Source organism: Etheostoma spectabile, chromosome 16 (genome assembly GCF_008692095.1).
Source record: "Etheostoma spectabile isolate EspeVRDwgs_2016 chromosome 16, UIUC_Espe_1.0, whole genome shotgun sequence".
Lineage (NCBI taxonomy): Eukaryota > Metazoa > Chordata > Actinopteri > Perciformes > Percidae > Etheostoma > Etheostoma spectabile.
The window spans coordinates 25,472,262-25,493,304 of record NC_045748.1 but is presented as its reverse complement, the minus strand read 5'-3'; the positions used below and the strand labels follow the sequence as shown (position 1 = coordinate 25,493,304).

At 45.3% G+C, this 21,043-nt stretch overlaps 2 protein-coding genes and 1 long non-coding RNA gene across 3 annotated transcripts in view; all 3 read left to right on the top strand.

The window, feature by feature from the left end:
• Positions 1–2,951, top strand: part of ror2 (receptor tyrosine kinase-like orphan receptor 2) — a 52,635-nt gene extending 49,684 nt beyond the window's left edge. Inside the window, 1 exon segment of the mRNA XM_032540349.1 lies at positions 1,188–2,951. Within this exon segment, the coding sequence (XP_032396240.1) occupies positions 1,188–2,645 (1,458 nt within the window). The 3' untranslated portion in view covers positions 2,646–2,951.
• Positions 2,952–4,419: 1,468 nt separating this feature from the next.
• Positions 4,420–13,240, top strand: LOC116704635 (uncharacterized). Its single transcript, XR_004335726.1, has 3 exons — positions 4,420–4,518; positions 4,553–4,663; positions 13,216–13,240. It is a non-coding gene; the product is annotated as an uncharacterized LOC116704635 (long non-coding RNA).
• A 2,741-nt stretch (positions 13,241–15,981) lies between these two features.
• On the top strand, positions 15,982–17,440 carry LOC116704744 (nuclear factor interleukin-3-regulated protein). The gene is given in 5 exon segments (XM_074783886.1): positions 15,982–16,016; positions 16,018–16,297; positions 16,300–16,720; positions 16,723–16,928; positions 16,931–17,440. Coding segments are annotated over 5 exon segments (1,452 nt in total).
• Positions 17,441–21,043: the final 3,603 nt, after the last annotated feature.

The window sequence follows — 21,043 nt, the reverse complement described above, 5'->3', positions numbered from 1 at the left end:
ATATATATATATATATATATATATATATATATATATATATAAAGGGTACATATATACATATATACCCTTGTATATATATATATATATCTCTGTATTATCTATAATCTGCTGCTGAACTCTCTTTCTTACACTGTTGTCTTCTATCTCTCTCGTAACTCTCAATGGTCTCACTAAGCTGGCTGGCCTATCGTCTCCCTATTGTGACGACATGCAATGCATTGTGGGAGAAAAGCAAACCACTGTAAAATATGACCTACTTTTTCGTTTTATTTTATGTTTTGTGATACCTATCATATACAGTGGATAACAGTTTAAATGTTTATTACCGACAATCAATAAGTGCAAATTCGTTGGAAAATTAAACCTGCATAATGGCCTTTAAAGCACCGGCAATTCTGCACCCTTTTTGGAGGAAATAGAGTTTTTTTTGGAATTGATGCGGCCCAGCCAAAACCCAGACTCTACTTCCAGCGGCCCCCAAGTAAGTTGAGTTTGAGACCCCTGGTCTAAACCATCCGAGGTAGACCGACCACGAGCTGCGAGTTTGTGAAACAAAAGTTTCTGTTCTAGTAGAATCTACAAGTCTGGATGAAATCAACCTTGTTTTAAGACAAACAAACTTATTTGCGATCTTATGGAGAAAAACTACTCTACCCACAATCCTAAGCAACCCTATCACTGCAGTCTCTAATAGACTCTGTACACGGTCTCGTTCCAATCCGGACCACTTCGTCGTCGTAGGCGACTTCAGGCAGGGTGCACAGGGACTGGGTCCAGCAGGATCAAGGGGCTCCCCCACTGTAAAAAAGCCCTGTCTCCACTCAGAGACCTTCTTCAGTTGTCGCGTGACATAGGCCTATTGTGCAGGGTTTAAAATGAGATTTTAAATTGTTCTGTGAGAACCAGAGTTTCTTATAGTATCATAAACACTGTGCTGTGATCTATTACTCAAACTCCAATCTGGGGATCTTATTCATCATCTCATCGGTTCCTGAAGCAGCACACCCCCACCAACGCAGTGCTGTAGTCATTTTTGAATGCAGTGTTGGTTTATGGTTTGAACACCCAGTACTGAAAAACAAAGCGGCCTCCGTACAGCTGGAGCATTCCACAGTAATACATCAGGTTTTATTGGTGGCCATACACTTTGATGACATGTCATTGTATTTATTGCTTTGTGACTGCAGGCCAAGCTGCGGGAGATTAACATGTCAGCAGTCCGCTTTATGGAGGAGCTTGGCGAGGATCGCTTTGGCAAGGTTTACAAGGGCCACATGTACGGCACGGCCCCTGGCGAGCAGACCCAAGTGGTGGCCATCAGAACGTTAAAGGACAAAGTAGATGCCACTCTCTGTGACGAATTCCGCCACGAGGCCATGCTCCACTTTCACATCCAACACCAAAATGTGGTCTGTCTGCTGGGTGTGGTCACTAAAGAGCAGCCAATGAGCATGATCTTCGCCTACTCCGGCCTGGGCGACCTGCACGAGTACCTGGTGATGCGCTCCCCTAACTCCGACGTTGGCAGCTCAGATGATGGCAAGACAGTCAAATCCACACTGGAGCAGGCGGATTTCCTTCATCTCATCACCCAGATTGCTGCCGGAATGGAGTACCTTTCCAGCCAGCAAGTAGTCCATAAAGACCTCGCTGCCCGAAACATTCTGGTCTTTGACAAACTCAGCATCAAGATCCTGGATCTGGGCCTGTTCCGAGACGTCTACTCTGCTGATTACTACAACCTCATGGGCACAAGCCCTTTCCCCATTCGTTGGATGTCCCCAGAAGCTATTATGTATGGCAAGTTCTCCACCGACTCGGACATCTGGTCTTACGGGGTCTTGCTGTGGGAGACTTTCAGCTACGGTCTGCAGCCGTACTGTGGCTACTCCAACCAGGACGTGATCGAGATGGTTCGCGGCCACCAGCTCCTGCCGTGTCCAGATGACTGCCCATCCTGGATCTACACCCTCATGCTGGAGTGTTGGAGCGAGTTCCAAGCAAGAAGGCCTCGCTTCAAGGACATCCACACCCGCCTGCGCTCCTGGGAGAGCCTGTCCAACTATACCAGCTCTGCTCAGACATCCGGCACCAGCAACACCACCCAGACCAGCTCTCTGAGCACCAGTCCGGTTAGCAACATCAGCATGAGCACGGCCAATACGTCGCGCTACACCAGCCCTAAAAAGAGCCTCCCATTCCATCAGCCCCAGTTCCTGCCCATGAAGGGGCCAATGCATCGGCAGATGGTTCCGCAGCAGCTCTACATCCCCGTCAACGGGTACCACCCCATGCCAGCGTACCAGTACCTGCAGAACTTTTACCCCATGCAGATCCCCATGGCCATGCCCCACCAGCAGATGCACCACCCGCCACAGATAGTTAGCAAAGCCGGTTCTCACCATAGTGGCAGTGGATCAACATCCACAGGCTACGTCACCACGGCCCCCTCCAACACGTCTGTCACGGAGCGAGCAGCTTTACTAAACGAGGACTCCAAGACCAATGATGAGGACATGGCTGACGGGGCGTCCCAGCAAGAGCTGGACCACAACAAGGACTTGATAGTGCCTGAAACAGAGTTACTAGGTGACAATGACCCCCCACAGACTGACGAACTGGGGATGCACTTGTCAGACACATAAGTGCAGCTGTTTGCAGTGGAGCATATTCATATTCTGTGAGCTGTGCTTGCCAAAAATTCAATAAGCAGCATAAAATGACGGAACAATTTTGTGGAACGGTGACCGAATGTTTTTTACGAGTTTCTTAGATAGTAATGACGCAGTTCGAATGTCAAGTATGTCTCATGTTTGGACCTCTCAAACTCCTGTGTCAACCATTAACAAAAAGACTCTGCAGTCCTCTACAGACCTTGTTTTCATGTTGCCATTCAGAGGAATTTATGCTCTTGCTGTTGCTGTGCAACACAAAACATTTTCTTACCCACAACTTCTTTAGAGGATTCCTTGCCTTGATGGGCACACACACACACATACATACATATACACACACATATACACACACACACACACACACACACACACTGGACACCACACCCCTCTATGCAGGCACCACAAGGACTTGCTAGCTCAGCAGAAAGTCAGATGATCCCTCACCAGCTTCCCACCCACTTACTATGCCAACCAAGCCAGAGGTATTGCTACCAGAACCCAGAACCTTTGGGGGGACTTTTGGCCTTTATTTGGTAGGCCAGCTGAAGACAGGAAGGAGGGTGGGGGGGGGGTGACATGCAACAAAGGACTGGGGCTCAGACTCAAACCCTGGCTGCTGCGGTAAGGACTGAGTCTCTGTACACACACTCTACCAGCTGAGCTCCCTGGGGGGTCCCTGTGGGTTTTTGGAGTGGGGGCGTTTTGCTTGTGTGCAACTTGTGCACCCCTTATGACAATATTTTGTTTTTTGTTTTTTGCCATTATTATTCTATGGTTTGTGAAAGCCATAATCATAGTTTAATAGAATGTATGATGAATTGAAATCCTATAGGTCTATGGGTAACTTTTTTAATAATTATACTCACTGAGATGTATTTAGGAACTTACCTCCATCAAACAAAAAAAAGAATAAGAACCAAGAATTGTTTTTTTCCCGAGTCACCAATAACCATAACCAATTGCACCCATTTCTATGTACTTTGGATTGAACATTTTATTTGTTTATAGTTTTCTTTATTGGTGATGATTCCTATATCCTGGTGTTAATACAATCTTCTTCCCACCACATGTTTGCTTATTTTAAGTGTTTAAGTGTTTTGCCTACAATAAAATGTGTACATCCAGCTATGGAGTATCCAATAAAGTCATATGAATAAAACAGTGTTTTTACCCTCAATAAGAGAAGGAAGTAACGTCCTATCACTCGATAATATTTTGTCATCTGTCATTACATGTGCAGAGAGTCTAATATATGGAACACTGCACAGTCCTGTTTCATTAGGCCAAAACATATGCTTTGTAGTGAAGAAAAACATGTATCGCTGATACTAATAAAATAATCTAAAAGATCACATACTCTACCTTTTCCTATGGGTTCACATTCTCATTTACAAATGCTTTAAACTGTATATTGTTAGGATTATGTTTCCCTTTAATTAAACCACAGGGAAGCATATGAATGTTGGTCCCTGTGAAAAGGGAAGAAAATGAGACTCATGATGAAAGTCTCCGTTTGACAACCAGAACACTGGGTTTGACTAAATATCCTTAACTCAAGGTTCACTTACTTTTTTACAAACCTCCCATTCTAGTCATCCTCCCTGAATGTGGTTGTTGTCTTCGTCCTTTAGGTTGGCTAAGTTGTTCCGTATCAAAGCATTCTGGCCCCGGGGGGTAGAGATTGTGACTTTGGTCCAAATCCACTTTTTATAGTCTGACAGAGGAAAACAGGGTCCGTGGGACAGGTTCTAAAGGGTTGTACATTAATCAGAGGTGTGTTCTGGGTAACATGCAATCAACCAATCAGAGGTCCTCTCCCATTCCCTTTAACAACCAATCAGAGGTCCTCTCCCATTCCCTTTAACAGCCAATCAGAGGTCCTTTCCCATTCCCTTTAACAGCCAGGTGTGTTTGGACCTTGGAGCGTTGCTGTTATGATGGAGGATTTACACCCTCATATTTTTATTTTTAATCTTCTGCGTGTGTGTGTCTTGTCGTATTTTACTAATTCTCTGTTAAATGGTGTGATCCCTTCCCGCTGCCTCAAGATAGCAATACTCCCAGAATGCACCTGAACACACCTCTCTGTGGGAGTAGAACACCCAGAATGCACCTGAACACACCTCCCTGTAAGAGTAGAACACCCAGAATGCACCTGAACACACCTCCCTGTGAGAACAGCACGTCCATGGGCGCAAAGACGGTGCATTTTCTATTTAAATAAGGTGGGTGCTGGGTGGAAAATTAACAACTGCGTCCTGTCTTAAATTAATAAAGAAACTTGTGTTGGGCTTTGCTGCGCCGGGTGCAAGATAGGACCCTCCGTGTGTAAGAACAGCAGCGTACCGTCTTCTTCCTGTTTCCTGGGTTGATGATGTGTGGTGAGACTGAAGTAGGGCCCGGTATCGTAATATTTTTGATACCGGTCCTGACCACACCTCCAATTAAAGAGTGCAGAAACGAGCTGGACTCTTCCCTGGATGGGATTCTTTCAAAATGATTGTTAGCAATTTTAAAAGACGTAAATAGCACCAAATAACTACTATTAAACAACATTTCAATCAAAGGTCTTTATTTCACAAAACATAGCTGTGTGTTCATTTGGGAATATTGCTTTTCCATAGGCGTTCCCAGGCCAGGGTAGAGATACAATCTTTCCCCCAGTCCGGGGTCTTCCCCAAGGCCCCCTTATCAGATGTCCCAACCACCTCAGCTGGATCCTTTCGACGCCTCAGGCTGAGCAATATATCCATATTATATCGACTGGGATATATGAGGCTAGATATATATAATTTTGGATATTGTAATATTGTGATATGACACAAGTCTTTCCTGGTTGTGAAGGCTGCATTCCAGTAAAGTGATGTCATTTCCTGATCTTACCAGACTGTCCTAGCTGTTCTATTATTTGTCTTTACCCACTTAGTCATTGTATGCAGATTCCTGATAATTATTTATTAACTCTCATCGTGTTAATATTTTGTGAACACTCCAAAAGTCAACTCTTCAATATCGACATTGATGTATTTGGTTAAAAAATATTGTGATATTTGATTTTGTCCATATCCCCCAGCTCTAAGTCAGACATTGCTACTTTCTACTTCTACTCCTCTACATGTCAGAAGAAAATATTGCACTTGTTATTCCAGTACAATTATTGTTACTTTTTACATAGAGAAGAACATATGATCTTTGTGAATGATATGATATGAAGTACTATACTACTAACATACCCAGTAGTATGCAAAGTATCTACAATTGGCTCCACATCGCCAAACTACGTTACAATGCTCCTACATGCAGCTGTTAGGGATAAGAAGCATCATAATATTCTATAATAGTATAACACTTTATAGATGTGCCATACCACCCACTACCCCCCGTCTCAACAGGTTCCCACTAGTATTCCTCGTATTGTTGGACTTTATGGTAAGTAAACCTCATTTATATGAAATTATATCTCATGTTTGAGTTAAAAACAACGTTTTCATGCCATGGGACCTTTGCAGACAGGCAGCCTAGCATGTATCACTCCAAAGGTCTGCGCTGACAGAAGGGGGATGTGTAGTAGATGTGTTGCCTGAAAGGTTTCTAGTCAAAAGGCTAAATTGCACCCCCAGTCCCTGGTCAGGCCTTTCTATAAAGATCATCCAATTAGAATTTTAAAAAGAACTACACAGTTTGAGTTACACAGCAGATACATTGTATACTCTTACATTGTTTATTATATCAACATTTCTGGAGAGAGTCGAGACCACATTACACAAAACAGCTCAAACCCCGAGCATGTAACGTGACTCCCAAGACATCTGAACATCCACAAGAGTTCAGAGTTCTTTCTTGTTCCTCGGTACAGGAAACCACACAACAACAACACAATAAACATGGCACAAACAAAGATAGGATAGAAGTGAGATGTCTCACTCTGGAGCTAAAACAGAGACCTAAACACACAGGGTGAAAACAGGATCTGCAGCAATGTGCAGTACAATAACAATATGGTGTTTTTACAAAATAGATTATGTAAACCTATTCTGGTACAACCTCAAAATACAATTATGAACCTGAAATGAGCAGAATATGGGCGCTTTAAGAATAATTCCATTGCTTCAAAAGTGGACAGCGTCAAATAAAACCCCGGGAGATTGTCTAAGAAGTACTTTCAAAAAGTGACAACAAACCCTTTTGATTTAGGATTGCCCCAAATTAACAACTTTTAATTTTAACACAAAAAAATGTGTGTTTTCGGGGTTTTGGGAAAATTTCTGGGGGGGGAATCCTCCCAACTTCCCCCAAAAGGGGGAAAACTTCCTCCCGGGGGGGGGGGGGGGGGGCATTGCTTTTCGGACAGTCGTTCCGGGTTTTTTTGCTTTTTAGAGGGGAAATTTTCGGGCCCCCCTGGGGGGTCGATGGGGGGGGGGGGTGGGGGGGGGGGGGGTTTGGGGGGTTTTGGGGGGGGGGGGGGGGGGGGGGGCAGCCTTCTTCTTTTTTTTCTTCCCCTTAAAAAATTTTTACAGGGGTTTTTCTTTTTCTTTATATGCTGGGAATGGGGGGGGGCCCCCCTTTCTATGGGGGGTTTGGTCATTTTCCCCCATTTCCCTGTACCGGGCCCCTTAAAGGCCCCTCCCCCTAGACAGTGGGGATTGGTTGTTCTCTCTCTCCCATTCCCCCCCACTCCCTTCCTTTCCCATAGCCCCCCCCTTCCCCTATACTGGGCGGGGCCCCCCTTGGTTCTCCTCTCTCCTCCTATAGCCACCCCGCTAGCCCGTGGGGGGTATTTCCCCCCGCCCCCTTTTCTCTCTCCTCTCTCTTTGCCCCCCTTCCGCTAGACAGGGGGAGGTATGTCTTCTGCCTCTCTCCCCATACCAAAACCTCCCTGAAGGGGAATGGGCCAGGGGCTCCTCGGCTCCTTTTCCCTCTAACCCACTCCCCAACGGTGGATTCTTCTCCTTCTTTTCTTCCCTTTGGGGCCCCCTCCCGTTTTCCCCCCAAGGGGGAGGTTTCCAGTCTCCTATCCCCAAAACCCCCCTTTCCATTTGGGGGTCCCTTTTCCCCTTTGCCCCCCATTCCGGTGCGGGGGGGTTCCATTCCTCCCCTTCTCTCTCTCCCCCCAAACGACCATTTTTGTTAGAAAGGGGGAATTTGGGCAGGGTCGCTTTTCCTGGGCCTTCTTCCCGACCACCCCGGGGAGGACAGGGGCCTTTTCACCTCCTCTCCTCCCCTCGCCTTTTAATGGGATTTAAAACAGGGGGAAAAGGGGCCTGTCCTCTTCTTCTCCCCTTATAGCCCAACCTCCGCTAGACCGGGGGGGGCCAGGCCCCCTTCCCCCTTCCCCCCCCTTCCCGTTTTACACAGTGGGATTTTTATTCTTCCTTTCCCCTTCACTCTTCATTAAGCCATTTTCCCAACGGGGGAGGTATTTTCCCCTTCTTTTTCCCATAGCCACCCCCTGAAGTGGGATGGTTTTGTCTCTCTCTCTCTCATACCCTCCCTCTGTCTCTCTCTCTTTTCTCATGCCCCCCCTCCGCTAGACAGGGGAGGGTCAGGTCTCTCTCTCTTTTCCTCTCTCTCTCTCTCTCTTAAAGGGGCCCCTCCGCTAGGAACAGGGGGAAATGGTCTGTCCCCCTTCTCTGGGGTCACCCTCTCTCCTCTCTCTCCATAGCCCCCTTCGTTTGACGGGGGATGGTAATGTCTCTGCTCTTTCCATACCACCCCCCTAGCATTTGGGAGGGTTCATTCTCTTCTTCTCTTTCAAAAAAGGGGAAACCTGCTAAAAGGGGGGGGGTTTCATGCCTCCCCTCTCCCCCCTATCCTCTCTCTTCTCTCTTCTTTTCCTAAGCCCCCCCTCCCGTAACGGGGGGCCCAAGGGTCATGCCCTCTCTCTCCTCCCCCTCTCGCATGGCCACCTTGCTAAAGGGGGATGGCCCGGTCTCTCTCCTCTCCCCTCTCCCCTCTCTCTTCTCATCCCCCTCCGCTAGACGGGGGAGGGTTTTTTGGTCTCTCCTCATGGGCCCCCTCCGTAGCTGGGTGGTCGGGGGTCTCTCTCCCCTTCTAATCTCTCTAGCCACCTTCCGTTTAAGACAGGGGGAATGGTAAATGTCTCTCTCTTCTTCTTTTTTAAAGATTTTTTTGGGGGAATCCTTTTGACCCCTGAGTTTCCTTCTCATCAAATTTTTCTACCCTTTAAAAATTTGTTTGCATTCTAGGGCCGGAAATGTTGGTTACTAACCCGCTCCGGGGAGTCTTCCCCCGGGAAATCCTTATTTTTTTCCCCCCCAAAAAGTTTCCTCGGATCAGGGGGGGCCCCAAAAAAATCCGGGGAAGAAAATTTCCCCATGTCCCCCCTCATGTCCTCGAGGCCCATGTTACACCCCTGTAGGCCCTTTTCCGGTCCCCCAGTACGTCCTGTTGTCCCTTGTAACGCCCCCCGGGGCCCGGCTATGCTACAAAAAAATAAAAAAAAAAAACCCTTTCTTTCAAACCCCCAACCCGGGTCGTCAGACACCGCCCTCCCAACACCCGGGGTTGGGTCTGCCCGGGGTTTCTGCTAAAAGGATTTTCCCTCGCCCCTGTCGCCCCTTTCCCTTGCTCGGAAAAAAAAAACGGAAAGTTGGGTCCTTGTGGAATCTGGTTTTGGGCCCAAGGCCCTCTCAAATTTTGTAAAGTGTCTTGAGAAAACCTTTTGGGTTGTGTTTGATACTAAATAAATTAATTTAAATTAAATTTTGAATGTATTGAGGATTAAAATTCTTTTCGGTTTCCCCCTGGGGTTGAAATTTCCACGGGGGGAAAAGGGGGGAAAAGGGGCCCCCCCCCCCCCACCCCACACAAAAAACACACGACACAAATTTTTCCCAAATCGCACTTTGGGCTTCCCCCCCCCCCCCACACACCACACCCCCCACTTTAAAATTTCCCTTTTTGTATTTTTTTTCCCTATCTCAGGACCCCCCTGTTTGGAACACTAAAAAATTGTTTTGAAAACCTTTTTCGGAAAAATGAATCTTGGGATTAGGAAATTTATTTCCCTAAAGGGGTTGTAGAAAATGGGGAAAGGGGTTTCAAACCGAAAACTAAAAACCCCAGACCCCCCTTTGGGGCTTTGCCACTTTTTTGGGGAATCCCCAAGTGAACCAGGGGAAAGGGGGCGTAACAAAAAACCAGCCATGGGAGCTCCCAAGGAACTATAGTTGACGGGAGCCCTTTTGGGGAAAGCAGCGGGCCATTTTAACCCTCTAACCCTCCAGGTACAAAGCCCGGGAGGGGAAGTCCGAGCCAGTGTCCCCGGGCAAATTCCAAATAGGGGCCCCCTAGGGGCCCCCGGCTGAAATGAGAATCACAACACCAAAACAAACTAGGGGGAAAATTTGCCTTGGGGAACCCCAAAGGCAAATGGGGAAAAACCCCCAACAAAAAACCCCCACGGGAAACCCCTTGCAAAATTAACCCCCCCCCCCCCCCCCCCCCCAACAAAAACCAACCCAACCCAACACCACACAACACACCCCCAAAAACACCCAAAACCCCCCAACCAAAACCCTTTTTATAAACCACACTATTTCTTTTAAATTTCCCCTTTTTTTCCCTGTGAAAAAACCCGCCCCTTTCCCCCAAAAATTTTACATCAAAAAATTTTTCCTAAAAAAACCCCCATTCATTTTCGGTTTTTGGCCCCCCTCCTTTTAACCTGGCTGGTTACCCCTGGAACTTCCCCGGGGGTTTATTGGGGTCACACCCGAAATTCGGGGCCCCTGTAGCCCCCCGGGCCCCTACCCCCGGAAAAAAAAATTGGTCCGTTTTTTGGGGGGGCCAGGAAGGCTTAATAAAAACAAATCAAAACAGGGGGTTTTTGGGAAATTTTAGTCGGGTTTGCTGTACAGCTTTCTGATCATCAGTGGAACATTAAAAAAAAATTTCCATCCCGGGCCCTTTTAAGTCATATTTTGAATGCAGAATTTTAAAAAATCGATATATCGGTATGCCCATTAAAAAAGTCCTGCCCAGGGTGGTCCCCTTCCAATTTTTCCCGGGGGCCTCTTGGCCTGGATTGGTTTTTGGGGTACAGTTTTGGGAGCTGGGGCCCTTTTTCAAACCCTTTTGAGAAAACACTCCCAAAAAATAGGGGAAAAAACATTTCAAAGACAATCCTTCCCCCTTGGGGCCCCCCCAAAACAAAAAAAATCGGGCTTTTAAAAAATCAGATAAATAATGTCAAAAACAAAATAGTAGGCGGGGGATAAAAACGAAAAAAAAAGAAAAATGTTCATTTTTTTTAAATAATTTAAGGGGCCCCCTATAATTTGGGAAAGATTAATAATTCTGTATAAAACTTTAAAAACCCCGGGGAAATTTTAAAATTTTTTGGCAAAATTTGATAAAAATTCCAAAGTTGACAATAAATTTAAACTTTAAAATTATAAGTTAAATAAAAAAAAGAAAAAGATTTTTACGCATTTTAAATTTTTGGAAAGGGGTTTTACCCCCTAAAAATGCATAAATAAATTAGGTTTTCTGGTTCATCATTCCCAAAAACGGGAGGTTTTCCCCCCGGTTTGTGTAGGGGAGACACAAAAGTAATCATTTTTTTTTTTTTTTTAATTTTTAAAGTGATTTAAAAAGCAAATCTATTTCTAGTTAAAAACCTTTGGGGGGAAAAGGCCCGTCGACCGACTTCCCACCCCTGAAGGAAACCCCCCCCCACGCCCCGGGGAAGGGACGCCCAAACCAATTTTATATTAAAAATTTGGAGCTCTCGGGTTTGAAGCCAACGAAATTGGTAAATTTTTGGAAAATGCTGCGTTCCTTTTGGGCTCCCCAGTTGCGCTTTTTCATCTCACTTTGGGCCAATCCCCTTAAAACCACCCTGACCTACTAACACAGTCAGAGACGGGAGCCACCCTTGAAAAAATCCCCCGGGGAGGGGGAAAAAAGGTACTTCCCCAACTTGGAGGTTTTTCACGAACTTTTTTCCCTCTTTAGCTGAGGGAAAAACCCCAATTTCTTCTCAGGTTTGATAGGGGCCCGGGAAAGACCAAAACTCCCCAACCGGGTTTGCAAAAAAAGGTACCGTTTTATCTGGGGTTTAACCCTTTAGCCCTGTGGCGTTGGGGGTGTTGACGCGTTTCGGAAAAAGCCCGAATCCCGGGGGCGCAAGCTTTGTTTGGGGGCACGTCGCTAACCTCCGTGTTTTTCGCTGGGAAACCCATTTTTAACCATTCGCATTAATTAAAAACCAAGCCAATTCCAGGAAAGTGGTAATTTTTTAATCCGGTTCTTTTTTTTGGGGCTGTGGGTACTTTTATGAAAAGCCTAGTCCGTGTGCTGGGCCTGTTTAAAAGCCGGGAACGGCCCCGGGGGTTGGGGGTTGTTCTCGGGCCATAGCCCGTAGGCCTGGGGTTACTGTAGAGGGGTTTTACGGTTTGCGACAGCGGGTAACCCAGAGGGTTTTTGGAAAAAAGCCGTGTGGCTGCGGTCTGGGGGGGAACCGGGGCCAGAAAGTTTAAAAAACCACAAACCCCTTTCGAGTTTTAAACCCCCGACTACTGCCATAAAAACCCCGCCCTTTTTAGGGGGTGATTGCCCAAGGCCACAACGTCTCAGCACAGCCGTAAAATATCTGCCAAAAAATTATTTGCTTTTAAATTGAAAATATAGGCCAAATTAACCCTTAATAAATTAGGAAAAAGCAAACAGCATAGCCCATAGGAAAAAACCCTTCCCTAAGGGTCTGAGCCATAGAACTGTTTGGGCAGTCGGAGGTTTGGGGGGGGGGGGGGCCCCAGTTGATTTGTAAAAAAACACAATAAAAAGGCATTTTGGGCCCCAATAGGACGTGGGGACGGCCCGCTGGGGCCCCCCGCCCGGCCCGGCCCCGGTTTCCCCCCTGCTTTTTGGGCCCAACCGTCCTTTTGCCCCTTGGAAGCGAAAACAGGGGGGGGGAACCCCCCCCCCCCCACCCCCCAAAACCCAGCCCACGTTGGGGAAAATTAACCCCCCAAATTTTTTCCCCCAACCGTTTAAAAAAATATTTAGTCTTTGTTTGCCCCCCTTTAGAAAAAAATCCCCCCAAACCCTAAAAAAGAAAGCCCAGCGGGCCCGGGCGCCAAACCCAAATCTCCCACATCGTAATCCCCCCCCCCCCCCGTGATCTCAGAAAATAGAAAAAGAAAAAAATAAAAATGGTGTTAAATGTCGGATATGGAAAAATCAGCATTCCCACTTTTTAAAACAAAATTTGGAAAGGGTTTTGGGGGTTTTTTTGGTATTAAATCTTTGGGGCCCCCTCCAAAAGAACCCCTTTCCCCTTGCAACCATACTTTAGTTATTTGGCCCATTTTTTTAATTTTACCCCTTAATCATGTTTCCCCAAAATCCCGACCCGAAACCCGGGCCCAAATGGGGACACACATTTCGGGAGGGGACATTTTTGGGGGGGGGAAAATGTAACCAAAACCCAACCTTTTATTTCTATTTTTTTTTTTTTTTTCATAACCCAAATTTTTCGGGCACCCTGGTGTGGGGGTTGGCCTGGGGGTTACAGGCGTGTGTGTGGGGTGAGTGGTGTTTTTTTTGAATTCTGCAGGGCCACTGTCCCCTCCCCGCTGTCTGGACCCTTTTTTCTTTCCCCTTTCGGGAGTATGGGTTTTAAACCCCCAAAAACAGGCAAAAACGGGCCCTTTTTTAAAAGCAGATGGGGAGGGAAAATTTAAAATTTTGGGGACATGAAAAATTTAATCTTTAGGTGATAAGGGGGGCTAGAATTAATGAGCTTTTATTAATCTTTTCTCTTCGGGGATAAATGAAAACCCTGTTATTTTTTAAGAAGCAAAAAGAACAAAATTTTGTTTTTGGAAAAAGCCCTAACCTGCCCAGGGCCCTTTTTACTAAACCAAAACCTTGTACACAGTACGTTTGAAAAACCCATTTTTCATTTTTGATTCTTTATTATTATCAACGTGGCCCCTATTTTCTTTTTTTTTGGGTAGTTTTTTTTTGGATCCCCCCCCCCCCACGAGTTGACGTGAAGTGATGAGGGGATCAAAAATCTTGAAATTGGTCCAGGTTAAAGGTGCTATATGTAGGATTGTGAAGCTCCAGGATTTAGCCAAAGAATTTGAACACAACTTCTCAGTCCCCCCCCCCCTTCTGCTAAAGCCCAAACGTCTCCTAAGTCCCTCCCACCATCCGGAGTTCAACACCATCATCCCGAAACATCCTCAGCACCAAACTCTCCCAGCTCCTGTGCCAGCCTCCACCTGTCAGGGACCACAAACTTCCGACTCTATTTTGGGACGGTTAAGAGTCGGCCTAGAGACGGGGGGTGGATCAGCTGGCTCTCTGGTGCAGTCAGAACAACCAGGAGCTTAACACGCTCAACTGTGGAGATGATCGTGGACTTCAGGAGGAGCCCCCCCCATCACCATACTCAACAGCCCTGTGTCTGCTGTGGAATCCTTCAGGTTTCTGGGATCCACTATATCCCAGGACCTGAAGTGGGAGCCCAACACAGACACCATCATCAAGAAGGCCCAGCAGAGGCTGTACTTCCTGGGCCAGCTCAGGAAGCTCAACCTGCCTAAGGAGCTGCTGGTCCACTTCTACAGTCTGTCCTCTGCACGTCCATCACTGTCTGGTTTGAATCTGCCACCAAAAAGGACAGGAGCAGACTACAACGGACAGTTAGGACCAACCTGCCCTCCGTTCATGACTGCTACACTTCTAGAGTCAGGAAACATCACAGCAGACCCATCTCACCCCACACACAACCTGTTCCAGCTTCTCCCCTCTGGGAGGCGCTACAGAGCACTGTTCGCCAAATCCAACAGACTCAGGATCAGTTTCTTCCCACAAGCCATCTCTCTGAACAGCTGACCTCTGACTCACAGTGTCAGGTTCCTGTGCAATAACCCAGTAACACTGACTAATCAGCACCTGTTTACTGGTTCCACTTATGTATTCATCATTCTGTATTTATACAGAGCTGTTGATACTGTTCATATTGTAATATAATACTAATATAATAACATAATACTATTTATTCCAGCATCCTTTGCCCTATGCTCCATAATTATAATTTACTCCTGCATTTCTTTTTATAGTGTGCATATATTGTTTGTTTTTGTATGAGTAAGCACATTCTGAGCAATATGATCCAAAGCAAAATTCCTCGTATGTGTCCTCATACCTGGCAGATAAAGCTGGTTCTGATTCTTTCTCTTTAACCAGAAACTGCTCTGAAGCCATCTAAAGCCACCAGACTCCATTTAAAAAAACAAAAAAAACTTTTAGCATGTATAGTGCCAACATATTTACACATGTAACTCGGTAAAGTACGTGTTTATTTCAACCAAAACTAGAGTTGTGATGGTTGTTAAAGTGAAAAGCCGACCCAAAACGTCTTTTCATAGTTTCATTTTGTTTGTTGACTTTGAATGAAGTGAGTTTTACGATGCGGAAATGACTGTTTATTTACATGGAGTCTGGTGGGCTTAACGAACACAATTTCACTGAATTTATTATGTTTAAAAAAGGATCTTACTCTTTACCAGAAAAGTCAAACTCCTTTAGAATCCCTTTCCATAATATTGTCAGAATATTAATTTGTTGGTCAGTGGCAAAATCCAAGCTGGACAATTAACTTACATTGGAGCTGCCGACTGCAGCAGTCTCACTTAATACTGGACCGCTGTCAAAGATTGTTGTTCCCATCAGTCACTTAGACACAAAACAAAGAAAAATATTGTCCATATGGATTGAACAAAGGGATGGAAGAGGGAGTGGGGGACAGATGAGGGGAAGGACACACACATACTTATTATGAGAATGAACAAAAAAATTTCCCCCCTTCTATCTGCACCAGATCAAATTTAGGGTAAGGGGTGGGGCAGCATTTCAAATTCTTAAATTGAAATTGTATTTCGGAAATGTTGTGTGTATATATATATATTTTATAGTAGCTCAAAAGTAACACCCATCAAATATACCGGATCTAATCTGAATCATATGAAAAAATCAATATTGACCCCAAACCCCTACAAAATGTATCTATAATCAATCAGATTGGTATTAGATTATTTTGTGTCATCTGAGATTGAGCCCTAGTACCTCCCCTGATGGAAATGCATTACTTAGAATATGGTTAACTTGACATGGACATCTAAAACCTGTCTACGGTTCTGTTATTCCACAGGTTCCTCAACTCAAGTGGATAATACACTGTGGAAAGTTCCTATGCTGAAAAATAAGCATGATGACGTACAGGTAAAGGACCCTGTCCTCATATTGCCAGTAGCCAAACAGTGCTAAAATGCAGCTCATCAAGCAAGAGGGGGACTCCAGTGAGCCTCAGTGGAGAGGATGCCTTGTGCCTGGCCGTGGCTTTACACGGGGACTAACGGAGCGCGAGATAGGACCAAAAAAATCCCGGTATTCCTTTCAAAACGAAAGTTCGTCGCAGGAAAAGAGAGGTTATCCCAGAGGAGAAAAAGACACCGTTACTGGGAGAGGCGTCGCAAAAAAACGAGGGCGGCCAGAGAGCTACCAGGAGAAAGAAGCGGAGGATACAAATGGTGATGGAGGAACAAGGCTGGATGGCCATCGGAGAGGAAAACGCCTCCTCAGGCCGAAAAGAGGAGTGCTGTCGCTGAAGCTGAGGTTCGGCCTGGTGAAGCTTGGCACATACGCCAGGAAGTGCAGAAGTTTTATTCCCACTCCCCGTCGTCGACCTTACCAGGAGTTGGTTCAACTGACGCCGGCCAAAGGTCGTAAGCAGGGTTTCGGAGCCTCTCAATTGCGCCAGCACTGCATATCAGTAATCAAGCATTCCACCCAACACGCCGAGACACGCACTGCGACTAAGGGCAGTTTTGACCTATGCAGGCCAAGCCGAGGATCACGCAGGAACAGCCAGAGAAGGGCAGCTAGCAACAAGAGCGTTAGTATCCCTACGCAACTCTACAGAAACTACAGGACAGCCCTTTGTCTGCAGGTTAATCCCAGCCGTGCCTCCTTCCTGAGCCACAGGTCCTCCAGCGACTCCACCAGGAGCTAGACGATGGCGCTGGAGCAAATCCTCAGATGGCGAGAGGCGGGGACGAAGCAGCGGGTTCCCCAAAGGGTTGAAAGCTGTCTGCAGCTGGACCGAGAAGTGTCATTGTCTCCACACAAAACAAAGGGCAGATGCAGGTCTTCGGGCATTGCCCCTACAAATGCGTATCCAAAGCAGAAACCATCCCGATCATAATGGAGGCCATTGCGACCATGAATACGAGTCTTCTGAAAGGTCCTCCTCTCCCGTCAGGGTTTTGAGGGAGGATTGCTACCGGAGCCTAGGGACTCTTCAGAGGGGCGCACGTGTTGTCCCCGTGGAACCTTTGTCATTACAGGTCACAACATGCAGTACTGGAAAGCCAGCCGTTGAGCAGTGGACAATAACAGCCCGGAACCGAGCCCCACAGCAGAAGGAATGCCAGAGTAGAAGACTGAACCCCGAGACCGGTTCCAAACAAAAGCGCTCGGTCCGATGTGCATCGCATGCTGCGGACTTGTTTTTTAAGGCCGGACCGCCTGACCGTCGCAACAGTGGGCTCTCTGAAACGGATGATCCCAGACAGCCCGGGTGCGTGACCGAGGCAACCAACAGCCCACTGATCAGCAGAGTCATTAGCACAAGAGGTCTCGCTATGCCTCTGTCTTCTTTTTTAGGCATTTTCCTGTATTTGCTGTTGCACTGTGGTGTTCATAGTGGAGTTAACAAGTTTCCATGAGCGTAACTTTGCAAATAGACAGCTGTTCAAATTAATGTAAGTTGTTGGAGCATGAGCAAAGGAATTTGCAATCGCCTGTTTCCCACCCTCCCCTGTTTGCTAGTATATGTGATTTAAAGAAAACAGGTGACGGGAGCGTTGAATTACCTGTACTTTAGTCACAAGGTGAGTTCCTTAAAATGGACTAATGCCACAGCTCTAATCCCATCAATACATGTCATGTCACCACTCTGCTCTTAGTTCTCATCTCTAACCAAATACTGGTTTCAAGTCACGGTTAATTAATTAGGGCTGTGATTCTTTGAAACTGAAGGAATTCTTATTAGTACGGCAAAATGATTGCCTTTGTAGGGGCTTAACATATTGAAAAACTCACCAAAATAGGTGGTCGCAGAAGGTCTGGTGATTTAGGGTTTGGGAATAAGATGTCACGCAAACATGGTTTGCAGCGCCCCATACAAATAAGAAAAAATAAATGAGCCCCGCAGTCGTGTAAAGTAGACCAACAAAACTTAGGACTATTACAACTGTATCAGGCAGAATGACGACATAAAACTCCATTGAGCCCCCCCCTAAAACCAACAGGAAGTCGGCCGAAGAACGTTTGGAATTGAAGTTTGAAATGGGTGATTGTGACCATGTTCACATGTCGGACTTTAACTAACTACTCTTAGAGATTTCATCGGATCAATTCAAACTTTGTGTGTCATCTTAAGCTGCACAGATGAAAAGTATTAAAAGAAAAACTTTTCGTTCATAGGGCATTGGGCGAGGGCGTGGCGAGAGAAATGATCATTTTTGTATCATTACTCATTTTATTAAATTATTAAAAATTTCAAAATGTAAGATGATCATCGTGTGACTTAATTCAGTATTACGAGGATCCTGTATCCAAGACAGATGATTCTTCTTCCTTAGTAGCCTAGGGATTTGTTAGACTGGGCTATATACATTTAGAATGGTTGACACACTGTGACCGAAACAATATTTCACACTCTGATATTGCGCCGATGTCACATAGTGGTATTTCACAATGAAATATTGACGAATTGTGCAGTAATCAGGATGAAACAATGTGAAAGGTCAAAACTAAGTGACGTGGAATGAATTGGTGATTGAAACAGTACTTATGTTAGAAAAAACCGCCAGAATGGGAGGATGAACATGACTCGTTAGTGATGGTTCTACATAACAGAATGTCAAACAAAGGTTTGGGGGCACTGTTTGAATGAATTTACAGTAGATGTTCATTGATGATGTGTGACAGACTTTCAATGCGTTAGGATATAATGTGTTGAAGTGTTATTTTATTTACCAAAGGATTCAGACTGCTGTCCCACCTGCTGTCATGAACACTGTTGCCTTGGTGTTTGTGGAGCAGGGAAAAGCACCCCCCCCCCCCCCCCCCCCCCCCAGCCCCCCCCGCCCCGCACATATTAACATCTATTTCAGCTTGGCGCAGTCATGAAGTGTGATAAATGTTGCCAAAGGGTTGGACATATGTGCTTAAAACGTTCGAAATGGCGTCGTTTACTAACATGTAGTTAATGTTCTTGTATCCATATGATGGGTTGGTGTGGGACAGTGTTTCCAGTCGCATACGTCTGATTAAGTTCGCTGCTGCTTCATTTTTATGGGTTTTTTGTCGTTTCTCTAAAGACATTTCCTGGAATGGCATGTTGTGTCATTTGGTATTAATTATGGGGAAAATATGTTTTAATTGGTGAAAATCTATACACCATTACCAATTCAATTACAAAACTGCTGATGGAACCTGAGAATTTTAGTCAGTGAACATTCTGCACTACCGCAAACAAAGAAGCTCGGTTTTTATTTAGGGAACTGCTCTTTTACATATAATTTTTATCTAATGACGCAGTTCGTTCAGGAACTGAGAAGAAGCGTGGGACCTGTAAAATACTGCAATTCTTTTGCTCTGGTCTTAGTGACAGGTTGATGACGCTTACTCGTCCTTGGGGTAAACGTATAGGCGGTTGCGCATTGGAAATGGTGCATTCCTGACGTGTCTATGCATTCAAGAGACAGAAGCGAGCTGAAACAATTCACGGCTGCGCTGCGACGTGTGCATGCAGAACGTTCCAGATATTCAGCTGACCTAAGCCTCAGTGGAAGCTTTGAGAGAACTAGGCTATGAGTGCACGGCTTCACCGTTTGCCAAACAGCATCAATTAGATCTTTTGTTTTCAGGGAGTTCTGTTGAAGGTTCAAACGTTCCGGTATGCTGGTGTACCAGAACAAGGATTACATCTGATGGGAGCTGAAACAGTCTCTGAATGGTTTCTGAAGCTCAGACAAACTCTTCTCAGGTGTTTGCAAACTTCTAGAGCAAATAAACATTTGATATCAAGAGGCCAGTAATCAGTTTAGGGGGGACACGGAGGGGGTTCAAGGGCCCCCATCCCCAAGAACACACTGAGGATAGTTCTGGGAATTGGAAACAGATCTGTCAGGGCTTCATCAGGCCCGTTATTTATTAATTTCATATACCCATTTTGGTGGGGATTAAATCATACCGCCTGGTCTTCTCTGTAGTCAGTTTCAAACGCTGAATTCAGCCAACCCTAGACGAAGCATGGAGGTTGTGTGTGCATATGTTTGCAAGTCTTTGGCGTTGTATTATTATGATGATGATGATAGTTGATAACTCCATTTCGCCAGCAGCCTGAAGTAAAATACTACATGTAATCTGAACCCTGTTAACAGCTCTATTGTAAACGTGATGTTTTGGTTAAAATGAATGTATTGCCACTGAATAGTAGATTCTCTCTGTGTATTTCTGTTTGTTTTACAAATGATTACAGAATCTCAGTATACCTGATGATACTTGAGATTGAGGATGATAAAATTATTTGAGTAAAAATATTTGGCTGCATATAATTTTGCACATTGTTCTTAAGTCTTACGACGGCCGAGCTCCACAGCAGACAACCAAGTTGTTACCTTTAATGTAGTGTATACAGTTGCTGCTCAGTATGTTAAGATCTCTAAAAACATCTGTGGGAGGTGTATTATCAGCCACTAGGTACATCAGTCAAACAAGAAGTATTATACGCATATTCACAAAAAATAGGATTGTGAATTGCATGTGCCCACAGCAGAAATGACGTGGTGATAAAGATATCCCAATACGTATGGAAATAAGCAAGTTACTTCTTTGATTTCAAGATAGCTGAAGCACCATCTTGTTGATCATAGCCCGAAAGAATCAGAAAACTACCCATACACACAGTTATGCAAAACTGTTAAAGACTTTTGGCAAAGATTGTCATCTGTGTAAAAACTGAAAGGGTTCTCCCTTTGACTCAGGGCGAAGTGAAATGGAATATCTCGCACAGACATCTCCAGGTCTAGCTAATAAATGGATAACAGGAATTTAAAGATAGATAAATGGAATTTAGTATGTTCAGTTGTAGACTGCGTTAAATACAATTTTCTATAAGTAAGAAGTGATAGATATCTGTATTAGCATTAAAGTATGATAATATAATTGCTTCCCAGGACATCGGTGTTTATGATGTAAGTTGTGCTAGCATTGGAGCGAAGCAGACAGTTGGCAGGGCTTTGATTGACGTCCAGACCGGC